Consider the following 27669-nt stretch of genomic DNA (forward strand, 5'->3'; position numbering starts at 1 on the left):
ATTTAACCTTGGACGGAGAATGCAGAGAAGACGGCGCCAGCCCGCCTTTAGGAGAGCAAATGGCTCTGAGCACTATGGTACTTCTGAGGTCATCAGTCCCCTCGAACATAGAACTATTTAAACCTAACTAACCTAAGGACATCACACACATCCATGCCCGAGGCAGGATTCGAACCTGCGACCGGAGCGGTCGCGCGGTTCCAGACTGTAGCGCCTAGAACCGCTCGGCCACCCCGGCCGGCTTAGGAGAGCAATTACCGGTGGATTCTATGTATTTCTGTGAAAGCTACAGGTATTTATGGCTCTATGTTCTCGGCATATCTGGCGCAGTCGTTAGATCAATTACTGCTGCTACAATGGCAGGTTATCAAGGTTTAAGTGCCTCTGAACGCGGCGTTACAGTCGGCGCACGGTTGATGGGACACAGCATCTCCGAGGGCGCGATGAAGTGGCGATTTTCCCGTATGACCATTTCACGAGTGTACCGTGAATATCAGGAATTTGGTGAAACATCAAATCTCCGACATCGCTGCGGCCGGGAAAAGATCTTGAAAGAACGGGACCAACGACGACTGAAGGGAATCGTTCGACGTGACAGAAGCGCGACCCTTCCGGAAATTGCTGCAGATTTCAACGGTCGGCCATCAACAAGTGTCAGCGTGCGAACCATTCAATGATACATAATCGATATTGGCTTTCGGAACCGAAGGCCCACTCGTATACCCTTGATGACTGCACGACACAAAGCTTTACGCTTCGCTCGTCAACACCGGCATTGGACTGTTGATCATTGTGAACATGTTGCCTGATCGGACGAGTCTCGAGGGGATGGACGTGTACGGGTAAGGAGAGGACCACATGAATCCATGGAACCTGCGTGTCAGCAGGGGACTGTTAAAGCTGGTGGAGGCTCTGTAATGGTGTGGGGCGTGTGCAGTTGGAGTGATATGGGACACCTGATACGTCTAGATACGACTCTGATACGTGACACGTACGTAAACATCCTGTCTTATCACCTGGATCCATTGATGTCCATTGTGCATTCCGACGGACCTGGGCAATTCCAGCAGGACTATGCGACACCGCACGTGTCCAGAATTGCTACAGGGTGGCTCCAGCAACGCTCTTCTGAGTTTAAACACTTCCGCTGGCCACCAAACTCAACGAACATTATTGAACATATCTGGGACGCCTTGCAACGTGTTGTTCGGTAGAGATCTCAACCCCCTCGTACTCTTATGGATTTATGGACAGCCCTCTAGGATTCATGGTGTCATTTCCCTCCAGCACTATTTCAGACATTAGTTGACTCCATGCCACGTCGTGTTACGGCACTTCTGCTTGCTCGCGGGGGCGATATACGATATTAGGCAGGTGTACCAGTTTCTTTGGCTCTTCTGTGTATAAAGCAGATAGGCACTTTAGGAGGGTCAAAGGAAAGAACATGTTAATGCGCTCCTTTCACGCCCCTTCAGGACAGAGCCGAAACACATTCTTTTCTTTAGCCGTACGCCTTTTTGTGCGAAAATATGGGAACTGCATTGGCCAGCCCGATCAGACGTAGTAGTCTTGGAAAATTATTGAGAAATGGGAGGACGCTCAAAGAGAACTGACACTTGTCATTAGATAACTGCTCATGAAAGGCTGGTAACGGCTCTCGAAGAACCGATGAATGTTACGAGGGAAGACAGGAGGAAATAAGTTGACACTTCGATCGCTGTTGGTGAGAGATTCACTTCGAATTCTACTCGCAGCATTCGGTATGAGAAGCAGTAATTTCGCTTTGCAGCTCCAACTAGAGCATGATGTAAAGTTTGCGTTAGGTAGCTTTTCGAGATTCACAGAGATCGTCTGCGGCCGACGAAACTAGCAGTGGTGGACGATGCACTGTTGAAAAAAATGGTTAGATTAGCAATCGGCTTCGGTCTGTATAGATTGCAATGTACTCAGTAAACGTTAGTGTTCATGAATAAGAGGAAAGCCATGGCATAATTTTATGAACTCAAATTTTGCGAAACACCGTTGTCAGATCGCGGGAACGGATCAGTGTACTAATATTGTAGTTAACGTACCTATCAGTTCCTGTCTCGAGTCTCTGCCATCCTCAGTTACTTGTAACTGTTTCGTGTTCTTGTGACACTTTGTCAGTGAATAGGATGTTATTATGCATATTGGTGTTATACTTCAGTGCAATTATTGCAGTTGTTTTGTGTCAGGATTTGTAATAAACAATAAAACTTACGGTAACTTTAACTTTCATTCATGTGTATCTCACTTGGTCACAAAATTAAATTACATTTCACTATTCCACCACCATTTTGAAGTGTGTAGGGCCGTAATTTAATGTTAATAAAACGTTCTTTAGCAACAAATGATACTTTACATTCCTCATAGGGCATCTACATACCGATACTGGTTAATTATCTAAAGGCGTAGGCGGTGGGGTAAAGATGTACGGAAGAGAAATGACGAATAAACCATTCAAAAAACGCAGTTTAATTTTCGCAAGAGAGAGTATCATTTGTTGATTGGTACGATGGTTACGTCCCAGGTTACAAACGTTGGTCATTGTGACGAGCCCGGCGGAGGTTCGAGTCATCCCTCGGGCATGGGTGTGTGTGTTTGTCGCTAGGATAATTTAGGTTAAGTAGTGTGTAAGCTTAGAGACTGATGACCTTAGCAGTTAAGTCCCATAAGCTTTCACACACATTTGAACATTTTGAGTGTAACGAGCATCCGCATCCACGACAGCCTAGAACCCCACTGGAGATTGCTCTACTCCTGGCCGAAACAACAGTGGACCACGGAATGTTCAGCTGTCATGGGACAACTCGTACAACATTTGAAGATCACACACGGCGTCCATCTTTCTTAGTCATGACACCAGTAACTTTTTTAACAATGGCCGTCGATCTCTCCCAAATCGTCAGTTAATTCGAACTTCCGAATCATATTATGCGACACCTTTGCGGACCTCTCCATGTTGCCTTAATGCTTGCCTAGCAGAAGCCTAACGAACTCACAAAGAGCAGCAGCACGGCTTTATGAGTAAAGTCGTTCATCTTGTAGCGACCCATGTTGACTGCAAGTGTAATACACACTGATGCTTGTGTGGGTATATGACGAAAGACCCCCAGGATATCGTAAAGCTAAAATTTATATATAAAAAAAATGAAAACTCCGCCTAAGCCGGTCCCAAGCCCGGTTGTAAAAGGAGGAGGGGGAGGAGTAACACCTCGTAAAAAAACCTTGGTTCACCTGGCCCGGGTGATAGTACCTTGTGAGGGTCCCTTGCCAGGGATACGGCGAAGACCTCAACGGTAGTGAAGACGGAGATGAAGATCATCGGTACGGCGGAACTGGCGGAAGAGGCAAGCATTATCAACAAGATAAAGCATATTGAAAAGCCCAGACACGTCTGTGTGGCAACCACCGGTACTCTGGCCAGCGTCTGTTCACCATGTGAGGTGCGGCTGAACACCAAGCTCCAGGAACTAACAATCCCTGGTTCTAACTACCCAGCATTAGCTGGAACTTAATTACAAGCAGTATGATTCGTACAAGTAAAATTAATATTACCCCAGGTGGCCAATCCACTCGCCCTGTGGCGACAACCAAGCTATCGGATTCTGGGGAGCTTGGGCTCGTACGACAGAGAAAGTCGGAGTTCTCTAGTAAACGTCCACGAAAGTCCCATACATTTATTGGCACTTTTAACATTCAGACACTAATTCAGACAGGCAAACTTCATAATCTTACAACAGAACTCAACAAACAGAAAATTCAAATCCTTGCCCTCCAAGAGACCAGATTCACTGATTCAGAAACAATAGACTACAACAATTACCGTATCTTTAAAAGTAAAACAGACAAGAAAATTGGCAAAGGAGCTGCAATATTTGGCATGGCTTTTATTGTAAATAAGGACACCCTTGACTCTGTTATAGACATAAATCAAATCAGTAACAGACTAATGACCATGCGAATCAAGCACACCAACAAAATATATACATTTATTAATGTTCATGCACCTACCAACATTGCCAACAAAAAAGAACCGGAGAAGACAGAAAAATTTTGGGAAAAACTCGAAACTGAAATGTCCAAAATTCCAGAGGAGGATGTAAAAATTCTTCTAGGGGATTTCAACGCGCAAATTGGCAAAGAGAGGAAATATAAAAAAACAGTCGGTAATTACCCTGCACACAAATTCACAAACAAGAACGGCATGAGACTCATCGAGTTATGTCAGCAAAACAACCTAAAAATCGTGACAACATCACTTCGAAAAGACCCCAAGAAACAAAAAACATGGAGATCACCAAACCTTCAGCTTGGTGAATTTCAAATAGACCATGTTGCGATCTCCTATGACTTCCAGAAAGAAATACACGACGTTCAAGTCCGCAGAGGGGCAAATATAGATTCTGACCACTACCTTACCAGAGTTAAAATTAAATTCACTCCAAAAAGGAAACGCCAAAGGAAATCACCACTAATTCCCAAATTTGACTTGAAAAATATCAAGGAATCAGAAATTACAGAAGCATGGGATAAACAACCAACAAACAACTGGAAAGATTTCCGAACGAAAATTATACAGAAAGCAAGAGATTTGATTCCGTTAAAGAAAATATCCAAGCATCCATGGTGGAATTCGAATTGTGATAACGCATTAGAAGAGAGACAACAAGCCTTTTTAAATTACAATTGTGACAAATCAGAAACCACACAACAAACATTTTTCAAAGTGAGAAAACAAACAGCTAAAATACTTAGACAAACTAAAAGAAAATACCTTAATGAACAGCTAAACACAATTGAAGAAAACTTTAAGAACCACAACACTCAAGATTTTTATAAAATATTCGCAAATCAAATCAAAGGATACACTCCACAAAATCTCTGCTTCCGGAAACAGAATGGAAAATTGGCACTAACTAACAAAGAAAATTGCCAAGAACTAGCTAAATATTTCTCACAACTCCTAAATTGCCCACAACCAAGTACAAGATTCCCCAGATTACAACCAGAACACACGAATGAGACTTCACTACCACCATCTCAAGAAGAAATTTATAGTCACATTAGAAAACTCAAAAATAATAAATCATCGGGAGAAGATGGAATTGTAGCTGAACTACTGAAAAACCTTGGTCCAAATTCGTTAAAAGAGATCACTAGCATCATCCAAGAAATTTGGCAGACAGAAAATATCCCAGAGGAGTGGAAGTGTGCACTAATTCACCCATTGCACAAAAAGGGAGAGAGATCAGACGTAAACAACTACAGAGGCATTTCACTTTTACCAGTTACCTACAAAATTCTATCTGCATGTCTCCTAAAGAGGGCACAAGAACAACTAGAACATACAATTTCAGATTACCAAGCAGGCTTTCGTCCTAATAGATCATGCCCGGAACAGATATTCAACCTTAAAACTATTTTAAAGATTAAAGCAATCAGGTCAAAACCAATAATCTGCACATTCGTTGATTTCAAAAAGGCATACGATTCCATAGACAGACAGTCTCTATGTCACATTCTCGAAGAACGAGGCCTAGACACTAAAACCCGAAAACTAATTGAACAAACACTAACAGAAACCAAATCAAAAATTAAATTCAGAGGGGAAATTTCGGAACCATTCTCAATTAAAACAGGAGTAAGACAAGGAGATGGGATCTCACCACTATTATTCAATATAGTTTTGGACAAAGTTATGAAAGAGTGGGAAGTAACACTAAGGAAACAAAGCTTGTGGAAGCCAATTGAACTAGGAAGAGGTAAAGGAAAATTGAACATCCCTTATTTAGCGTTTGCAGATGACTTGGAAATTATAACTGACAGTGAAGAAACAGCAGTAAAACAAATTGAGACACTTAAAGAATGTGCTGAGAAGGTTGGCCTGCAAATCTCCTTTGAGAAGACAGAATTCATCTGCTCAAAATTAGATATTTCGAAACTAAAAACAAAGTATGGTGAAATAACTAGAGTCAAGCACTTTAAGTATCTCGGTGAAGTTATTGAACCAACAGGACTTGAGAAAATAGCACAAAAAAACCGATTACAGAAAATCAAGAAAGCATTCGGACTTATTCAAAATATATATAACAAGAAATGTCTATCAAAAGGCACTAAAATCAGACACTACAACACAGTCATCAAACCAACAGTCACATATGCAAGTGAAACACTCTCCCTGAATAGAAAATTAGATTTACACGAAATTAAGAAAGTAGAGAGAAAAATTATTAGAAAAATCCTAGGACCACGATACACACAAGATGGATACAGGCTGCAGACTACCGAGACAACCGAAAAAATATCAAACATCGAGGCAGATATCAGGAAGAGGCGGATGAAGTTTTATGGACATATAGACAGATTACCTGGAAACAGGTTAACTAAACGTCTATTGGACTATATGACATCACTTAAGGCAACAATACCCTGGGTAACTGAAGTTAAGAAGGATTTGAAAAAGGCAAAAATTGACATAACAAACACATCAGACCGGGATACATTCAGAAGAAAAATCGACAAGTGGAAGTTTACTCCAGAGACGGAATCTAAACCTTTCCGACCAAAGTGGACCGAAGAAAGGAAGAAGGCCTTTGGGGAGGCAATGAAGAAATACTGGGAAAATAAGAAGAACATTAAGAAATGTTAATCACCTGCTTATCGTTCTCCCATGGGGACATTCGCTAATAATAATAATAATAAAAAAAATGAAACTCCGATCGACCATAAGCTTTGACAAAGACGTTAATTATGAATGTTCGGTAAGGTGCAGACAAATGAAAAAACCCAGCATTCTTTTTTTTTGTACGTGATTTTGTTTCTCACACTCTCCTGTGTGTAGAAATTCTCTTAAGAAGTGCCGTTTGGAGGATGACGGGCTACGAGTGTTTCGTACCATACATGTTTCGAAATAAGGACAACTTTGATACCAGTATTAAGCATTTTTCATTCAAGTGAAGTGAAACCGAGTAAGGAGGATTTTATTAATTATGACACGCACTGGTGTACTTGAAGTCCACTGCCTGCATCTACAATTGAAATGTACAAGAAGAAGTCCGATAGCCAAAAAATTCGTACAGAGCATGGAACATTTCTAATAACGCAACTGAATTGTCCCCATTAAATGTTTCTCATACGCATATATTATTTATTTATTTATTTACAAGACATGCTAGAGTTCCAATCCTACGTCGCCGTACGAGCGTCATCGTCTCACGGCAAGTCATTACACTATACTAACAATGTGAATCCTGGAGTGCATAGTCTGCAAATCATTTCTATATAGGTGGGTACCACAAGCTAAACGGTTTTCCGTCTACACTGGCTCAAGTAGCGAATGTTTAATTATAACCACCAAGTATTATGAAATACTACAAGTTACATTCTTTACGTAATTTTTGGATAAGTATAATTTTTGGCATCGACCCCTATCCGCAAATGTAAACATGTACTTTGTGTGTGTGTGTGTGTGTGTGTGTGTGTGTGTGTGTGTGTGTGTGTGTATGTGTGCCTGTACACAGAAGGAAATAAATCTTCCACACATAACTACTGGATCCCTATGTAAGAGAGGTATCAGGAGCAAGGAATACGATTTTTCATTTATTTTATGTGTTTCTTTATTTATTTATTGAAACTACATTTTTACTGGACTGCTTCATCTTATTTCTTCCCTGTGACTGGCTAGAGATGGGAGAGGTAGGGAAACAAACCACAACTGGGTTGGTTGGGTCTTATTTATTTATTGAAAATGCATTTTGACTGATTGTCTCCTTTTAATAATTTACTGAAATTCGCTTGTGAGGAATAGTAGTAGGGAGGGGAGGTGTGTTGCTTGTCAAGTGATGATAATGTCGTGGCATTACAGCTATGGACTTTCTAGCCCACAACTGACAGCCCTGCCTCTGCATATCGGGAACTTAGTTTTGGTCCAAAACATACGCATCCTTACTAGTAAGGCTTTATAAGGATATCGTAGGAAAGGTTGAACTAAATTTATTGTTGTTGACAACTTCTATGCACAAGGTGAATACATATACACCAGATGATATTGACTCTGATGAATAGGCAGTGAAAGTCCTGTATGAAAATTAACTAAATTCTTTATACTTTGTCGATTTCAATCAAATTTTAAAACAATGTCTATCAAGTAAAAATGTAGCAATAGCCAAGATTGGAAGTCCAAAACTTCATGGCTTTTGAGTTTGGAATTATTAATTCGATTGTGAAAGGTATTTTTAAAAATCAACTTTTGGTACTCTGCTCTAGGTTTTATTTTATTATCAGTATATAAAAGTGTCAATAAAACTGAAAAACACATTTTCTATAGCATTAACGCATAGAAGTGCGCCAATACTTCATGGCTACTCTCATCAAAAGATTCATTGGGATTGGTTAATATTCAGGATAAAAAAGATCAATTTGAACTTAGGAAAACAAACTAATGGGAAAATGGATTTTGAAATTTCATTAAAACCTGAAAGGTAGTACAAGGCACATCTCTTTAAAATTCACCATCACTGTACGTTTTCCCTCGGTGCTCTTGTAAGGCTTCTTCTTGTTGTAATTTCAAGACTAGGGCAACCTTTTCTTGAATTTTTCCATTTCCAGACAGCATTTTGTAGACTGCTTGATCTCATGTTGTTATTGTTATCTAGATAAGCAGCTCTTCTTCTGGAAGGATGATAAAGTAGCGTTGGAACTCTTGCTTTCTTCAGTCTTCAAGCAGCCCACTTTGAACTGAGAAACAGCTTCTCCAAGACATAAAAGTATATTTTTTTCCTTTTTTGTTTCTCTTTTGTACACTTGTACCACATGATGCTGTGAAGACTTCCATTGCCATTTTGTGTCTTGCCATTAGCGCCGATAGTGCTGCTACACATGTACTATCTTGACCACTTCGGCCGCTATTTGTGTACTACGGTCTGTCACACAGTCCATTTTTCAGATATTTTTCAGACTTACAGACTTACATGTAACTAGAATACAACTAAATCCTTTTGGGATCTAAGAGTAAACACCTCAAAGAAGTGAAATAGCCAATAAAACTTTCTTGAAAAAATAAATTAAAGTTTTAGGATGGAGTCTCCAGTTAAAGGCCTACACGTTCCTGCAACCTCAGTCATTTGAATTACTATCTGTCTGACTACCTAAAGCAAATGGTTTATGGGAACGACATTAGTATACTGAAAGGTATCGCCAGCACGTCGTGGAATCCTCCGAAAACGATCAAGAGCGCTAGGATGTGTTCTAAAGTGCGCTTCAAATCATAATCTGGCGAGTTCATGCTTTGTTCCGAGCCAAGTGGGAGACATTTCACTGTTTCGGTGAAACGAATCCTTCGCAAAGGTTCCGAAAGCGTCTGTTTTAGAAATAGAACTTCAACAACTACAGCTTGTTTTTCTTTTATTTTAGTTTCAGGACGCAACTCAATTCTCAAGTGTTTAGTCATGTTTACCGCCAAGATAGCGGTTGAATGTGTAGTCATCATTCACCACAAATAATTTATTAACTAAGGACATGCAAGAAGAATTCTCGAATGAAAATAATGGAGAAGATCATGTTCGTGAAAATATTGCTTGTGCTCAATGTTTATTAGTGAAGCAGTAATCGAAGACAGTTCCGTTACCTAGGAAGAAATTTTATCTGATAAGAAGTACCGTAATTTCATGCTAATTGTGCTGCACATCAGCCTGGTGTTACGGCTAACAACTAGCTGTGAACGTAGAGAAATGTAAATTTTCGCTCTCTACAGAACGTTAAAATAGAGCAACCATTGACCACAAAATTAATGAAATACAACTGGAGCCACCCATGTCATAAAAAAAGCCGGGTAATAATAAAGTTAGGAGACATGAAATACTCTGTCAGTGTTGGATAAAGTGAATGCGGGTATGTTGATTGATAATACGTGGAACTGCGATTTGTATACACATGAAAGAGCAGACATAATATACAGACAGACTGAGCTGAATCAAAGAGTTATACACATACACCTCCAGAGAAAAAACACATATTTCCGTGTCAGTGGATACAGCATCCCCCCAAGTTTCGATTCGTAATACGCACTGTGGCGTAATAACACGTAGAGCTACCTACTAGTGGGTAAGCATTTTAGAACATGGCACGTAATAAACGATGCGTATTTTTCGTGGCTTTGGTGTCGCTGCATTGGAGTGAATTATTACAGCTCAGCGACAATTTCACACCACACATCAGGTAAAAGAACCAACAGACAAAACAGTCCATGGGTTTCAAAACATATTCTGTGAGGCTGGCTGCCTGCGGTGCGAAGAAAACAGGTCGGCGGCGACTGCCAGTAGAAAAGGCGGAGCGTGTGTGACAGTCATTCGTGAACAGTCCGAACAAACCGACACGTGCGAGCAGAGAACTGCAATACAGCAGTCAACCGCCTGGCGTGCTCTATACCGACGTCTGAGTGTAAAATCCTACCGGCTGCAGTTATTATTAGGGGACGGGGTAGAAATGTAATTTCTGTGCGTGTCGATATTTGTTTGTCATTTTGTCAGCTCACTGCGTACTTCAGGCTCGTGTCAAAGACATTTTAAGGTTAGAGTGACTTGTTTACTAGTAAATAATTAAATCTATATTTTGTGGACTTGTGAAGCAACTTAATCGACTTAATAAAAAGCAGGTCTTCCGGTCCAGTTTGTAGACCAATTAGGTTCCTTTCCGAGCATGCTGATGCAATACTTCCATACTTAACAATCATGTACAACCACTCGCCCAACGAAAGGCGCGTACTGAAAGACCGGAAAGTTGCACACCTCACACCAATATTCGAAAAAGGCAATAGGAATAATCCACTAAATTACAGATCCATATCATTAGCTTTGATATGCAGTAGTATTTTGAAACATATATTGTATTTGAACATTATGAATAACCTCGAAGAGAAGGATCTATTGACACATAGCCAACACGGATTTAGAAAACATTGTTCTTGTGGAACACAAGCAACTCTTTACACACAAGAAGTATTGAGTGCTATCGACAAGGAATTTCATATTGATTCCGTATTTCTGGATTTCCATAAGGCCTTTGACACCGTACCTCAGAAGATGTTAGTAATCAAATTGCGCCAGAGAGCTCACAGTTCGTAGTAATTGATGGAAAGTCATCGAGTAAAACAGAAGTAATTTCTGGCTCTCTTCTAATGAATCGCCACGAATTACAGCTAAACCGGGTTTCCACCCGAAAAAGGCGCTTTTGTGTATTTGGTGAGGTATTCGCGGGTTCGTTCATTTTAAAATGCCGAAAGTTCGGCAAACTGTGAATACTGACCTTTACTGTTAACAACCGGATCGAGCAAATCAATCATTGATTGAAAAGTGACCAGTGATTGTCAATAGAAAAGGTGTTCATAGTATCCTTGGATTTTCTGCCGGATCCTAAAATTAACATGCCTCGATATTTCGGCGATCCATCTCTCTATCATCTGTTGTTATATCACTGAAAAGAGACGCCAAGACTGCAAATCGTCGTTTATGTAGGCCTCCGTAGCATGCACGGCGAATGGCCCGTTCCCCCAATCTGGCGCCCGCACACTTTTTTCTGTGAGGACAGCTGAAAGACGCTGCTTACAGGGACATACCAATTTCGTATTATTGTAATCGATGATATGCAACCACGTATTACAGTAGTCTACTCGGACATCTCCTCCGAAATGCCAGCACGTGTGCAGCAGTCTTACCATACCACACTGGAAGTGTGTATTGCCACTGTCGGCGGTCATTTTAAGTACACCCTGTGACGGTTAGTTGTCTCGTTACTGGTCAGAATCTACATAACTAGCGTATGCACTTATGTTGCTCTTTAGCGTGTGCTGCCACAGGTATTGTACAAGTATCGATGTGGAAATTGTGTGTTTGCACAAAAGGTACACTTTCTAAGTATTATTACTACCTGTTTATTGGGTACCAGTAAGAGCCTCAGACTTTAAATCCATTCTGTGAAAACCGCACATTAATAGCACATTCCATTTTCGCAATATTTGCAGTGCAGGTTTTAGGTGATTCACCCTGCATACTTCGTTAGCACTGGAGGCACGCCGGCTGTGAACCGATATACTGTAAACGTCGTCAGCCGTTAAAGGGTTATATTCGAGGGAGTGCCAGACGCAATTGAACAATGTGGAACACACTAACTACGATATGGAATCCTCATGCTGCCACGCATCAGCTGAGCCAAATTCACCTGAAGCGAAACGCAACCTATGAAAGAACGACGTAGAAAGGATAACTTAGATGATGCACACCAGCTAATAGAAATAATGAACAACAAAATCAAAAAGGATGGAAAGAAGGTGAAATTTAGCATCCAGGTCGTTATGAACTGAGCACTGACTCACCTGCTCAGCTGAAAAAGACCAAGGCAGAAATCTGACGTCATTCTCAGTTGCCATAAGAAAATCATACTCAGACTCAGCGTGCACTTTTTAAATAATTTTAATACTACGACCCATTTACTTTACCATCACAGTCTGTTTCTAGCTAGTGCTACATTTCTTATGACTTAAACCTCGACGCGACGTTAACACCAACATGTTTTCATCCTTCCTATAGAACCGAGAGGTACATTTGTAACATCCTGGCAGACTGAAACTGTTGCCGGTCCGAGACTCGAACTCGGGACCTTTTCCTGTCGCAGCCAAATGCTCTACCGGTTGAGCTAGTCAAGTACGACTCACGACCCATTCCGCTGCAGAGTGAAAATTTCTTTCTGGAAACAGGTTTATTTGCCGCCAGTGTAGCACTTTGTTGAAGTAAAGCACGTTTCAAAACAGAAACAAAACAGCACATTTCGTGTTCTACTGAACCATAACCTTTTTGTCGACATGTCAAGTACGCAACGTTTTTCTCGGGATATTTAAAGACAACTGTGTACAGACTGGAGCCGTAACTCACGAAAGTCAAGATTCTTTGGTTGTCGGAGTTCAGGTCGACTTACAGGTAAGACACTGTGCACAGAGCACAAGTTTCAAGTTTCGAGGATAACTTTCTTCTTAAAGACTGAAATATTAGGCACCTAACAGCTAATACATTAACAAGAACGCACTTACATGGATCTCTGTTAACATAATGGTTGCAATGTGCGTCTGTTGTGCAACTTCACAAATGAATCTAATTCTTCCGAACAGCTTATTCGTCTTTAGCACGAAATATCTTAATTCTTGTGCTATACTTTTGCTTCCATCTCGCAGCTGACACTAGACTTCTCATTTAAATGAACGTATCATGTTTCTTAGCACAGCACACACACATACATATATATATACATACACACACACACACACACACACACACACACACACACACACACACACACACACACACACACACACACCGCTCTTAAGACTAAGGAATCAACGAAGGAAAAAATGCACTTTACGGAACATAGTTATATTTTGACGAGTGAATATACGCAAATGAATATATATTTGCGCGTGTCCTCTGATGTTTTGATACTGTAATGTTTGTAGCTACCAATCTAAACATAGTTTCGTACCGTAATCTTATTAGCTACCCATCTGTTTGTAGTTTGGATTACAAAATGATCATTGACATGGTAAAGTGAAAGATGGAGATGTTTAAATGAATTTTATCAAAATATTGAACGACAGAGATATTTCAGAGAGATGTTTAAATGAATTTTATCAAAGTATTAAACGACAGAGATAGTTCAGAGTCTATGAAACGTAAACATTAGGTTAAGTACCAAATAAAGAACAAGATCATTCTTACTAGTGAGCAGTTGCGCCTCATGGTGATACCTTAGGTTAAACAGTTGTTTGTAAAGAAATGGTAATGCTGAAACTCACTCTAAACGCGAATGCGCCGTTACAAAAGTTATCTCTTCGAGCTACTGATGAGCGAGTCACTTGCGTCCCAGCTAACTGTTCGACGTAGAAAAAAAAGAAACCACAAAATTTTGAGATGTTGGGAAAAGCAGACAGAATACATGTCGCTCACAAATGACTCGTTTACTTAAGGAGAAAACTAATCTTTACGCTAAACTTAACGCATTCATTTGACATTCAACTTTCACCGGTGGCTTTCCAGTCATGTTACGCATCCCAGGGGAACAATAGTCAACTTGACTATTCCACGGGAACTGTGACTTTTTTTGGTATAAAACTTAGCCTGTGGTTTAATTCAGGGTATAGGCTATCTCCGTTCCAAAGTTCATAAAAATCAGTCCAGCTGTTTCAGCGGGAAGGTGTAGTCAACGTAATAACTCTTCGAAGAAAGAAACCAAGCAATTTATAATTTGGTGTAGCGTAAATTTTGAATATTTGTACGTGCAACAACGTTGTCTGCCATCAAGTGTATGCTTATCACCAGCAGATATGTTCGCATATCATAATCAAATCCAGCCTCACTAAAAGCCTACCGTGTTCCACGTGGAAAGTCACGATGACTCTATGTCGTACAGCATTTAAATGACGCCGTCGTTGTGAGTATTCAAGCGTCTCAGAAGCTATAAGATACGCGTGACGCTCAGCGGCTAAAATGCAGTGGGCTTTTACGGAAGTACGGATTAAACTTTGAGGATTGTTTAAGTATTCATTACGTTGAATCGTATTATATAGGACATATTAAACAATAAAGCATTTTCACAAACACGATACAGTTCAAAAGTCAAAGAATAAATAACTCTTTCTAAGAGTTAGTGTTATTCTACATTTCGTGTTATATTCTTCAAATCAATAAACAACTTGTCCTACACACTTTTAAAAGTAGCCTGTGTTAATTCAGGGTATTAGCTAATTCCATTGCAAATTTCTTCCAAATATCTGCAGCCACTTCAACGTAAGGAGTACCAAACATACACACACAAAAATTTTCGCATTTATGATATACATATGGGATAACAACAAAAGGTGCACATTAACACCGTTTGATTGCTCAGGTCAACATTTCACCTTACCGTAAAAGTAAAGAAATACAAAGTACAAGAAGATCTGCTTATGAAACACAATCACTCTGTATTACTATATCTTCTTTGTGCAGGTTGGATACATTCAGGGGCAAGCATACATTCTCCTTAACCTATTCTTATGCTAATTGATTTATGAGCCCCTGGGGATAATCCAACCTTTTGAGAAACCCACCTCCACATCCCCCTCCTTCTCCACACCCTTCTGTGAAAAGGGACATTTCTGAGCCACTTTCCCTCCTCCTGAGAAGTTCCCCATCCCTCTCTCCCCCACCCCCTTCCCCTCCTTTACTTCCCCTTCTCTCCTTCACTTGTGAATTGATGGGAAAAAGACTCAATCTGCCCTGGAGAGGAATGATTTCACGACATGAAATTCAAATCAATGTCAATAATGTATTGTTCAATTCTATTTGCATATTGTTTATTTAATCAGTTTGCAGGAGACAGGACTCCCCCCACTTGGGTAGAGCTCACGTATGTCGCCTGCCAGCTCCACTTCGCGTGATGTAATAACTATAAGCACGGAGGGATGGAATGAAATGCGGTATATCAGGTACAGTTTTGGGTCGCCGACGTGTTAGTCTGTCGTTCGTGCGCCTCCACAGAGGTTGAAAAATGCTCAGTGTCCAAATTACAGATCACGATACTAAATACCACTGACCGCAGGCCGGACATCAGCCGCCTTTGACCTTGGGATCCTGAACAATGCATCAGGTGGCAGCATTCCTTTGATCGGGATATTTCAGACAAGCTTCCTGTCTCTGTCTCTCTCAAGTGCTTACTTGCTATTTCTGTGAACAGATGCATAACCAATGTGTCGAAACACGCAGACCGAGTTTTTCATCCCTCCTCAGAATACTGTGCTCCTATTAGCTAGTGTTCTGGACGAATGGAGAGATGGCGCAGATATGATATTAAAATTAATGGGAAGTAGACCATTTGCTCTACCATATCAAACAATTTACAGGAGTCATATACAGGGTGTTACAAAAAGGTACGGCCAAACTTTTAGGAAACATTCCTCACACACAAATAAAGAAAAGATATTATGTGGACATGTGTCCGGAAACGCTTAATTTCCATGTTAGAGCTCATTTTAGTTTCGTCCACCTACGCTCAATGGAGCACGTTATCATGATTTCATACGGGATACTCTACCTGTGCTGCTAGAACATGTGCCTTTACAAGTACGATACAAAATGTGGTTCATGCGCGATGGAGCTCCTGCACATTTCAGTCGAAGTGTTCGTACGCTTATCAACAACAGATTCGGTGACCGATGGATTGGTAGAGGCGGACCAATTCCATGGCCTCCGCGCTCTCCTGACCTCAACCCTCTTGACGTTCATTTATGGGGGCATGTGAAAGCTCTTGTCTACGCAACCCCGGTACCAAATGTAGAGACTCTTCGTGCTCGTATTGTGGACGGCTGTGATACAATACGCCATTCTCCAGGGCTGCATCAGCGCATCAGGGATTCCATGCGACGGAGGGTGGATGCATGTATCCTCGCTAACGGAGGACATTTTGAACATTTCCTGTAACAAAGTGTTTGAAGTCACGCTGGTACGTTCTGTTGCTGTGTGTTTCCATTCCATGATTAATGTGATTTGAAGAGAAGTAATAAAATGAGCTCTAACATGGCAAGTAAGCGTTTCCGGACACATGTCCACATAACATATTTTCTTTCTTTGTGTGCGAGGAATGTTTCCTGAAAGTTTGGCCGTACCTTTTTGTAACACCCTGTATACAGGTTGAAGCACTCACCACCACCTTACCATGATTCTTCTTCCTAATATAACAAATTTCCTACGTTTGAGAATCACACAACAACATATTGAAAAAAAAGTGTTTAAACTTTAGGCATAAATAGATCTTAGCCCTAAATATTACCGACGTCTTGTGTGCACTGACGTTTGAGAACACAAGCACGCTGCCCCACCACAATGTTTTCACTTTACACGAAACATATTTGGCGAAAAGAACTTACGATCACACACTTGCGACCGCGAAGTGCACACCTTCGGCCGCCCTCACGAGAGCCACAGCTGTGGTCCCTTGAGAGGACTAGAGACCAACATCCACACTGGCCGTGCCAGCACCCGTGTGCACATTACCAGCCATACCAGACGCACAGTGGCCAGGGAGATTGTCAACATGACAGCCAAGCAGCTAACCAATAAATTTACATGGGGGGTACAACTGTCCAGCGCAAACGCTTTGTAAGTAGGTTGTTTAGGTTTTTATGTTAGTAACGCCATGTAGCGCTCTATATGAAAATCACTGACTGTGCTGTGTGCAGTCTGTGACTGATTTGCATTATTGGAATATTGCTATTGTAGTGGGGCAGTTGGATGTGAACAGCGCGTATCGTTGCGCAGTTGGAGGTGAGCCGCCAGCAGTGGTGGATGTGGGGAGAGAAATGGCAGAATTTTGAGAGCAGACGATCTGGACGTGTGTCCATCAGAAAGTGTAAATTTGTAATATTGGTCATCATGAACTGATATATTTATATGATGGCTTTGGAACACTATTAAGGTAAAAACATTGTTTGTTCTCTATCAAAATCTTTCATTTGATAAGTATGTCTATCAGTAGTTAGTGCCTTCATTAGTCTGAATCTTTTATTTAGCTGGCAGTAGTGGCGCTCGCTGTATTGCAGTAGTTCGAGTAACGAAGATTTTTGTGAGGTAAGTGATTCATGAAACGTATAGGTTATTGTTAGTCAGGGCCATTCTTTTGTACGGATTATTGAAAGTCAGATTGCGTTGCGCTAAAAAATATTGTGTGTCAGTTTAAGCACAGTCATTTATAATTTTTCTAAGGGGACGTTTTAGCTTGCCATATTGATCTTCTCACGCAACACAAACATCCTCTTCTATCGGCGCTCAACTGGCTGGTGCACTACTCAGCCATCCTCCGCTGGAACTTGCCCCCAGCGCTACAGGCAAGAACTGATTGGTCAGTGTTTCTCATACTTGCTGGTCACGCGAGGCTAAGTCGTGGCCTCCAGTCGGCTGTTGGCAGTGAACGCTGCGAGACAAACAGGAGCAGTTCCACCCCCAACATAGATCTCCCCATTTTGCAAATCCACTTTACGCAATCCGAAACAGGGATGTTGTTATCGGTACACCTGGAATTTGTCTCGCAAAACGTTGATTCCTCCATTTTTTACCAGTTATTTTCGAACGCAGAAGAAAGCAGAGCATACACGCATTTTCACTTCGCTAAAGTATCGTTGTATCGTTACTTGTGAAAATCCTGTACATGAGTGTGGCATAGGCTGTATTTCCTCAGAGTACTCACTCATCTGGTATATATGTTCTTGTCAGCTTAATATTTGTTACATACTGCATCACAGGACTAGAATATTAAACTCATTTTTGGCTCATAATGGAGTGCTAAGATCCTACTATACCTCTGTCACAGGATGCCTCTTCACCTTCGAACTCTTTTAAGGTAGCCTGCTTTGTCACCTACCAAGTCTCTAGAGTAGCACCACGGAGGAGCTGTAAATATCAGGTTAATACTATGTATCACTTTATAAATTCATTACTTTATAAATTTATTATGATGGCCATCTCTCTCTGTGTAGGTCGGAGATTGAAATTCCGTTAAAAGATCTCGCCACAACGGAAAAACACCTGATTACCGCTCCACTCGTGAATAATATACATGATTCTCCCGCCTTCGCTTCCACCCACCCGGCAGCACATCACTGATATCAGACTAAGTAGTTAATGAAACTGATCTTGAGCGTTCTCTTACATGATGAGTAATTTATTTCCTGCAGTTGGCTTACACCTTCCAGGTAACTGTTACAGACGATTTTGTGAAGTCTCTAGAGGCTCCCATAGGCTGAAGTATTAGCATTGTGTATTCTTCAAGTGTGATTCTAAGGCTTGCTACAACGAATATTGTGCCAACAGACCTGACCTCACATCGTATAAAGGGTGCAATCTTGCGCTTTTAAAACGAACGTTGTGACTGTGCAAGTGGTGAATATAGTAGAAAATCAATGAAATCTCCAGCGAAATAAGTGTAAACTTATTTTCCAGGTGTGATTCTTATACCTAGTACAACGAAATATTTTACCGACAGACCACACCTCACAGTGTGTAAACGACGCGGTCTTATGCTTTTAAAACGAATAGTGTTGACGGCAACACTGTAAACAGCGGGTATAGTAAATAAGTGTAAACCCACACTCGTGCTGTGAACTTATGTTTGCTTCAATGGTTATTGAACCGAGAACGTGGAATCTTGTGTTGAATATACTACAAAATAAGCATTTAACATCAACAGTCCTTAAACATACATTCAGTTAGCAAGTTCCACATACTACGGTCAGTAGATGAATTCGCCAATAAAGTAATAAGAAGTGGCGCGCACTGGGCTCGCATTCGGCAGGACGACGGTTCAAACCCGCTTCCGGCCATCCTGATTTTAGTTTTCCGCCATTTGCCTAAATCGTTTCAGACTAATGCCGGGATGGTTCATTTGAAAGGGCACGGCCGGCTTCCTTCCCTAATCGAATGGGACTGATGACCTCGCTGTTTGGTCCCCTAACGTAATGCTGGTAGGAACAAACACCAATATTCAAGAAAGGTAGTAGGAGCTATTGACAAGGGATTTCAGATCGATTCCATATTTCTGGATTTCCGGAAGGCTTATGATACTATACCACACAAGCGGCTTGAAGTGAAATTGCATGCTTATGGAATATCGTCTCAGTTATGTGACTGGATTTGTGATTTCCTCTCAGAGAGATCACAATTCGTAGTAATTGACGGAAAGTCATCGAGTAAAACAGAAGTGATTTCTGGCGTTTCCAAGGTACTGTTATAGGCCCTTTGCTGTTCCTTTTATATGGAGACAATCTGAGCAGCCGTCTTAGGTTGTTTGCAGATTACGCTGCCGTTTATCGACTAATAAAGTCATCAGGAGATCAAAACAAGTTGCAAATAGATTTAGAAAAGATATGTGAAAGGTGCGAAAATTGGCAGTTGACCCTAAAAAACTAAAAGTGTGAGGTCATCCACATGAGTGCTAAAAGGAATTCGTTAAACATCGGTTACACGATAAATCAGTCTAATCTAAAAGCCGTAAATTCAACTAAATACCTAGGTATTACAATTACAAAACAACTTAAATTGGAAGGAACACATAGAAAATGTTGCGGGGAAGGCTAACCAAAGACAGCATTTTAATGGCAGGACACTTAGAGAATGTAAAAGATCTGCTAAAGGGACTGCCTACACTACACTTGTTTGTACTCTTTTAGAATACTGCTGCGCAGTGTAGGATCTTTACCAGATAGTACTGACGGGGTACATCGAAAAAGGTCAAAGAACGGCAGCACGCTTTGTATTATCGCGAAGTATGGCTGAGAGTGTCACAGAAATGATACAGGATTTGGGGTGGACATCATAAAACAAAAGGCGTTTCTTGTTGCGACGGTGTGAGCGACGTGTGGGTAGTATTCTGTCATTCTGCGCAACAGATTAATCTGAGATGTACCCTTTACCCTGTGGCTCCTGCAAGATACAGTTTCCACCACCACACTACTACACAAGACAGACGCTCCTAACGTTCTAAAGAGAAATGCCTGAAAAACTTTCAGTGATAAATATCTTCTGGAGTCGTCCACTGTAAGGAAATGACACAAAATTTCTTACGTAACTAGTGTGATACTTGGTTACTGGAGTAATGCTAGTTAGTGTAAGAAAAACATAAAACTAACGATAGTTATTATTTTTTTTTGCAAAAATTCTGAGAAATCACAATGGCACTTTTAGTTATGAACTGAACAAGTTATTTCCGGGTTCTTTCCGGAATGTGAAGTTACCTCTTAAGGATAGGATTCGCTAACGAAATTTCTATACTAAGTTTAAGATTGTTACTGACTTGGCAGAATGGATGAGAGCCGCACCTACTCAACTTGAATAATTATCCATTAGAATGTTGCTAGGTATGGTCGAGGCTGTCGCATGTGTAATGTGGTGAAGTGTACTGTTGTGGAGGAAATATGAGGCTCGCAATAGCTGTAGCGCACAATACCATAAGCTGCAATTACTGCTGTCTGCGCCGCTGGCTGCTGACAAATAAGATAACTCTCGTTCTATCTGGATTGACCTTCGCCAATCAAACTCTCCCTATACCTTGATGAAGTCAAGGTCTCCTATTCGCCCCTAGTCTAACTATTGGTGTGGTACACCAGTCTGATAACCAGTCCACTGCGATGCCACTCAAAAATTCGCTCGCAGGCATTTAACTATAACTGTCTGTTCACACCGCACAATAAGTGTGGCGGCAAACACAGTGAACAACGCTTAATCGTAAGGACTCAATATAGAGTCGCACTCCAATTCGCTCTCGACAGAGGTGCTCTCCCAGTGAAGTACTGAGGAGAGACTTGTTCCTCGCTCTTTGAGTACATGTACGAGCGCACATGCTCTCGTTACGTGTTCTCGCCCCAAGAGCGACAACGGTACGGCCCCTCTCCACGCCAGACGTGAAGGGGTATATCTATTGATCTCTTCCATTACTCCTTCAGCTCAAGGCATCAGAAATATCATCTGCCAATCAGCATTGCTCTTCTAAAACGGGAGAATGACGTTTCGTTTAAGGCAACCAATGCGGATATCTGTAGCATCAGCGTTTGGCGTTTGCTGTCTCCCTGTGAAAACCTCTGAAACTGCTTGCTATGTTTGTAAAGAATGTGTAGGCTGGGCGCTCCCACACAATGTAGCGGAATTTGCTTTTAAGCTGAACACGGGGTCGTTCTCCATTTCACATGGGCAAACACTGTCTGCTCTATGGGCAGTCGCCGTCCGACATAGGCTGACTTATCTTCTGAAGGGACCAGCCTCCTGTCATGTGGTTTGCCTCTCCCGAACTAAAAGCTTTTGTGACCGTTGTGTCTTGAATGTGTGTGTGTGTACGCCAGCCTCGAGTATTTCAATCTCGGTGCGCATTTGCAATTTACTTGTTATTTGCATATCGTTTACATGAATTCATACAACACTGCCTTTATCTTATCGAGTTTGGGTTCGAATGAAGCGCCTTGATGTGCGGAATATGATTGTGAGGGCGGAATATGTAAGCAATGAAGGTCAGGAGACCACGACGTCTTACAAGAGAATCTTCTCACGAAATTCCGATCACCAACTTTCTCCTTCGAAAGCAAAAATATTTTGTTGAACCGACCTACATAGGGAGAAACGATCACCACGATAAAATAACGGAAATCAAAGCTCGTACGGAAAGGTATAAGTGTTCGTTCTTTCCGCGCGCAATGCGAGATTTGAATAATAGAGGATTGTGAGGGTGGTTCGATAAACCCTCTGCCAGGCACTTAAATGTGATTTGCAGAGTAGCCATGTAGATGTAGAAGCAGATGTAGAAACAACAGCATGACAATCAATATTGAGTGAACATTCCAGGCTGGATGGACGTGTTTGTCTTGTGAGCGCTACCAGTGTGTCTTGCGAGGAGAGAGACGCAATCCTCTTATAAAGGAGCAACTATTAAACCCATGTTCCAATGCAAGGGGCACAGATGTTGAAGCAACTCTCGGGGGCTGCTCAGATCATAAGGCAAAACTAAAAAAGCGTCACCAGTGTATCCTAAAAAAAAGCTGTTTTAAAAATGCTGAGTCGAGTGTGCGTACCACTTAGATGCCGATAACCTTTTGGTCGAACTGGAACAGCAGCAAAATGTGTTCTTGGACAATGGATAATGATTTCAGCAAGTACAGAGGGCGCTACCAAGGCAGGACGAGGAAAGTACGAAGCCTGAAAATCAACAGCTTACCTTTCATGTAATGGATATTTTTCCGCGAAAATAGACAGTGTTAAGAAGACATAAGGTTAAAGGGATCTTTAGTCCTCCATCAAAAATCACAGTGCTTTAGGGAAATGTCAAAAGAGACTTACACATTCGCAAGGCCAAATCTTCTATAGGGATAAACGACTTTCACTGTTCGTAGAGCACAGTTTGAAATACCAGCGGTATATTCGCCTCTGAGCCAAAAAGTCCACTGGTTATTCGATGAAACGTGAGGAAACAAAAATTATTAGTGATGCGTAAAACTTTTGGAGCTCCATCAATTAACCAATAGAAATATGACTGAGGCCCTTATCAACTGAGATAGCAGTTTCCCCTTCAATACTGCATGGATTCCTGTCTTAGTAAAACTTAATGCTCTGCATAGACGGTATTATTCTCCCATTTTACCACGTGAAGACGATAGCTCTCGTATCGATGATTACCACGATGTGCAGCTGGTGCAGTGCACCGACTTCCAGCAGAATGGACGCAGAAGTGACGTCAAAATGACATGTGTAGTAAGCTAAACGTATTGTCGACTACCGTCGACAGACCGTTTTGATTTCGTCGTATCTCGTAGTTCTTGTATTACAACCTGAATGTTATGTCAGTAAGCAGTTTTAAGGTGACAGTACACTGAAGATTTATCACAAACACTTCACCCTTGGTACGACAGCTTGTAATTTAAAGACGATTAGTGACACATCGGCGATTAAAATCTTCAGATCCAAAGACTGGTAAGAAAAATATTGAGCGCAGCAGGTATTCATTGCGGTCTTGTGGATAGGGGCGTTGAGATAACAGACTCGTAGGCAGTAGATTCGCATCCTGCTGTGTTTTAATATCTTCTTTTCTTCATTTTCGCTGTTGCAACAGATTCTGGGACCAGCAATGACATCTTTGTTCTTCCTTGCCACAAATATCTAGCTGTTTATTTCACAATATGTTGCGATTTGTGAAGGTCCACTCACACACGTGGCGAACTCTAAATGTACTGTTGGACATGTAAATGTAATTTTGACGTCACTTCAGAGTATTTCGCGTGTGTCACCAAAATTTCCTTGCAACAGAAGCACATGCGGTCAAGTAACGCGTGCTCTGTGATAACTGTATGTACTGGCATGTTCTGGCATAGTCTTATGCGAGCTCAGTGTACTTTCACCATTATACGACTGAAGATTGTGAGAAGATTATGTGATGAAACATCCTCGCAGAAAATTATGAACATTCAAAAATTCACTTAAAATTTCGTGGAAAATTCTATATGCCAGGGGAGTTTTAAATTTCACGTAAAATGTTCTTTTTTGACCTAGGGGTACAGAGATTACTTGTACATACGGTGCGGGTTGAGCAGTATAGGAGAAAGACTCATCGTATTCCTCCGCTCTTGGTCATCTATTCTTATTGTTTTCCGTCGGTTCTTGTACATATAACCCGTTACTACAGTTTCCCTGTAATGTATCGATTTTTATGTAAAATTTCAAACAACTTACTCAACTTTGAGGATGTTCACAGATCCCATGTACAAATTGAATATTAGTAATTGTAACACAGACTCTCTGGCAGTAGTGTACCACTTTTGATAGAAAATGCAAATTTAATGTGAGTTTCGTCCGTTCTGTTACAGGAAAAGTTCACAGTATGGCGAGAGGCAAAGTGACCCTCCTTCTGGTTTTGGGAGTCACGTGCTTCTTCACGGAGCCAGCGGCTGCAGCGGACTACAGCAATAAATTGGTGTGCTCTGCATGTGGAGATCACAAAACAGCTGTCGAAGCTATCCTAACAGGGTGCAACACATTTTTACTATACTGTGGCCTTCCACCTGAGACAGCAGTGTCTCACGCCGTCTTAGCAGTGCACCTGTTGGCATCTACGGTAAGTACATGGAGACAGGGGTGGTTTGTCCGTGTAGCACATGTTAGGGATTCGACACAGAGCTGGAGTTCAGTTAGTGATGGGGGTGGGGGAGGGTGGGCACAGTTTGTTACTTTCTGCGTCCACCCTACCACCCCAGATATAGACTGTCATCACCTCCACACCAACTTGACTACAGCAGTGATCAGTACATCGCTCAAACATACCTTCCAAGATATATCAGTCTGAGAAATACAGTATTTCTAGAATATTTACTTCAACATTTGAGAAGTACAGATGTCATCCAAGTTAATTTATGTACTATAATTGCAGTAAATTTCAAGATCAACATAAAATCGAAGTGTGCGTTGACCATGATCAGTATTTCACTTAGCACTACAGTTCTTATCCACAGATCTGTAAATTATGGATAAGCAAGCATGTAAATGAGGTGAATGGTGTCTCCGTCGTCGTTTCCGCATATATTCGAGAGGTCAGCCTGTCATTTTTGTGTCATTGGAAGATATTTCCCTTTTCTGTCTTGCCTTACTCGCTTCCAGGTGTTTCGGAATAATCTAGTTAAACGAGAATATCGCATTCATTTCTGACGTTACAAGCGGTTTCAGCCGAGATTGGCCATCATCAGATCTACAAAAGAAACAAATATAAAAGCTAAAAGAGAATTTACGCAGGTTACATCAAAACTGAAATCCAGTAAAATACATAAAAGTGATATTATACCGTGAGCCTGTGACTGAACGCTCACGATTTTACGTAAATACGGTCTGTACTTTCCTTCCGAGTGAGATTCATACGAAGAAATGTTACTGTGGCAAACCTGCCTTCCTCCGATGCTCGTGGTGTTAGGAAATCTGCGTTTCAAATGATTCTACGAGTGGTATCATCCAAGGGAACGGACCAAGTCATCCTGAAGAATAATCATATGATTAAAATACAAAAATCAATATAAGAAATGATATGAGAATGAAGTAACAGAATATGATAATTTAAAACGATTGTAATCGCTTACCATGCCATTCACACGCATGTATTATACAAACATCAAAAAAAGTTTTGCATCACCTCACACACATGTATTATACACACATCAAAAAAAAGTTTTGCATCACCTCGGTTCCGACAGTTCCGGAACCTGCACAGAAAATTAGAATAGAGGTCAACATAAACATCTTTTCCGCCCTTTTTGTAGCACATGAAAACCACACTATGCATGTTGTACCATCATACAGCGAGACCTTCTGAGGTGGTGGTCCAGATTTCTGTACACACCGGTACCTCTAATACCCAGTAGCACGTCCTCTTGCATTGATGCATGCCTGTATTCGTCGTGACATACTATCCACAAGTTCATCAGACACTGTTGGTCCGCATTGTGCCACTCCTCAAAGGCGATTCGACGTAGATCCCTGAGTGGTTGTTGGGTCACGTTGTCCATAAACAGCTCTTTTCAATCGATCCCAGGCATGTTCGATAGGCTTCATGTCTGGAGAACATGCTGGCCACTCCAGTCGAGCGCTGTCGTTACCCTGAAGGAAGTCATTCATAAGATGTGCACGATTGTGGCGCGAATTGTCTTCCATGAAGACGGATGCCTCGCCAATATGTTACGGATATTGTTGCACTATCGGCCAGAGGATGGCATTCACGTATCGTACAGCCGTTACTGCGCCTTCCATGACCACCAGCGGCGTACATCGGCCCCTCATAATGCCACCCCAAAACATCACCTTGCTGCACTCGCTGGACAGTTTGTCTAAGGCGTTCAGCCTGACCGGCTTGCCTCCAAACACGTCTCCGACGACTGCCTGGTTGAAGGAATATGCGACACTCATCGGTGAAGAGAACGTGATGCCAATCCTGAGCAGTCCATTCGGCATGGTATAGGGCCCATCTGTACTTCGCCGCATGGTGTCGTGGTTACAAAGACGCCATGGACGTCGCAAGTTAAGTTGCGCATCGTGCAGCCTATTGCGCACAGTTTGCGTCGTAAGACGACGTTCTGTGGGTGCACGAAAATCATTATTATACATGGTGGCGTTGCTGTCAGCGTTCCTCCTAGCCATAATCCGTAAGTAGCGGTCATCCACTGCAGTAGCAGCCCTTGGACGACATGAACGAGGCATGTCATCGAAAGTTCCTGTCTCTCTGTATCTCCTTCGTGTCCGAACAACATCGCTTTGTTTCACTCCAAGACGGATGGACACTTTCCTTGTTGAGAGCCCTTCCTCACACAAAGCAACAATAAGGACGCGATCGAACCGCGGTATTGACCATCTAGGCATGGTCGAAATACAAACAACATTCCTGATGGAATGATTGGAACTGATCGGCTGTCTGACCCGCTCTGTCTAATAGGTGCTGCTCGTGCATGGTTGTTAACATCTTTGGGCAGGTTTAGTGACATCTCCGAACAGTCAAAGGGACTGTGTCTGTGATACAATATCCACATTCACGTCTATCTTCAGGAGTTCTGGAAACTGGGGTGATGCAAAACTTTTTTTGATGTGTGTGTAACAGGTGTGGGATACTTATTATGAAACCATGTTGTAATTTTACAGTTACTATAATGCCCTTGTATCCCATAATCTACTAAGAAATATTCATATAGTAACCTTCTACGGACATGAGCAGATAAGTAAAAACAGTAAAAATGAAATAAATAGAAGCAGTAATCGGGTTTCGAATACGGAGCGCAAGATTAAGAAGCCGCGATACTAACCACTGAGTCACCATTTCGAGCGAGGAAATTGCGCGGTAAAAGGCACATGAAGCATCTCTAAAATTCTGACCGTCGTTTTTTCAGAAACGGTAGAGAATCTACGAATAAGCTGAGACGTCTGTTCGCTTGTTTGACTCCTCTTCCATTGAGTGAAGTTCGTGGGAAATCAAGAGATGGTGCTCGACGTGTTTTCTTCGTGCTTTCTTAGAGACATCTCTGAACAGTCAAAGGGACTGTGTCTGTGATACAATATCCTCAGTCAACGT

The 27669-nt window shown here is 41.6% G+C and overlaps 1 protein-coding gene across 1 annotated transcript in view; it reads left to right on the forward strand.

Annotated features, from left to right (window-relative positions):
• The first annotated feature begins 12877 nt into the window (after window positions 1–12877).
• LOC126195541 (uncharacterized) overlaps window positions 12878–27669 on the forward strand; it is a 262261-nt gene continuing 247469 nt past the window's right edge. The window contains exons 1-2 of the mRNA XM_049934164.1: window positions 12878–12884; window positions 24437–24684. Coding sequence (XP_049790121.1) covers window positions 12878–12884; window positions 24437–24684 — 255 coding nt within the window. The remainder of the gene's footprint in view (window positions 12885–24436; window positions 24685–27669) is intronic.

The sequence above is a fragment of the Schistocerca nitens genome, chromosome 7, assembly GCF_023898315.1.
Source record: "Schistocerca nitens isolate TAMUIC-IGC-003100 chromosome 7, iqSchNite1.1, whole genome shotgun sequence".
In the NCBI taxonomy this organism is placed as follows: domain Eukaryota; kingdom Metazoa; phylum Arthropoda; class Insecta; order Orthoptera; family Acrididae; genus Schistocerca; species Schistocerca nitens.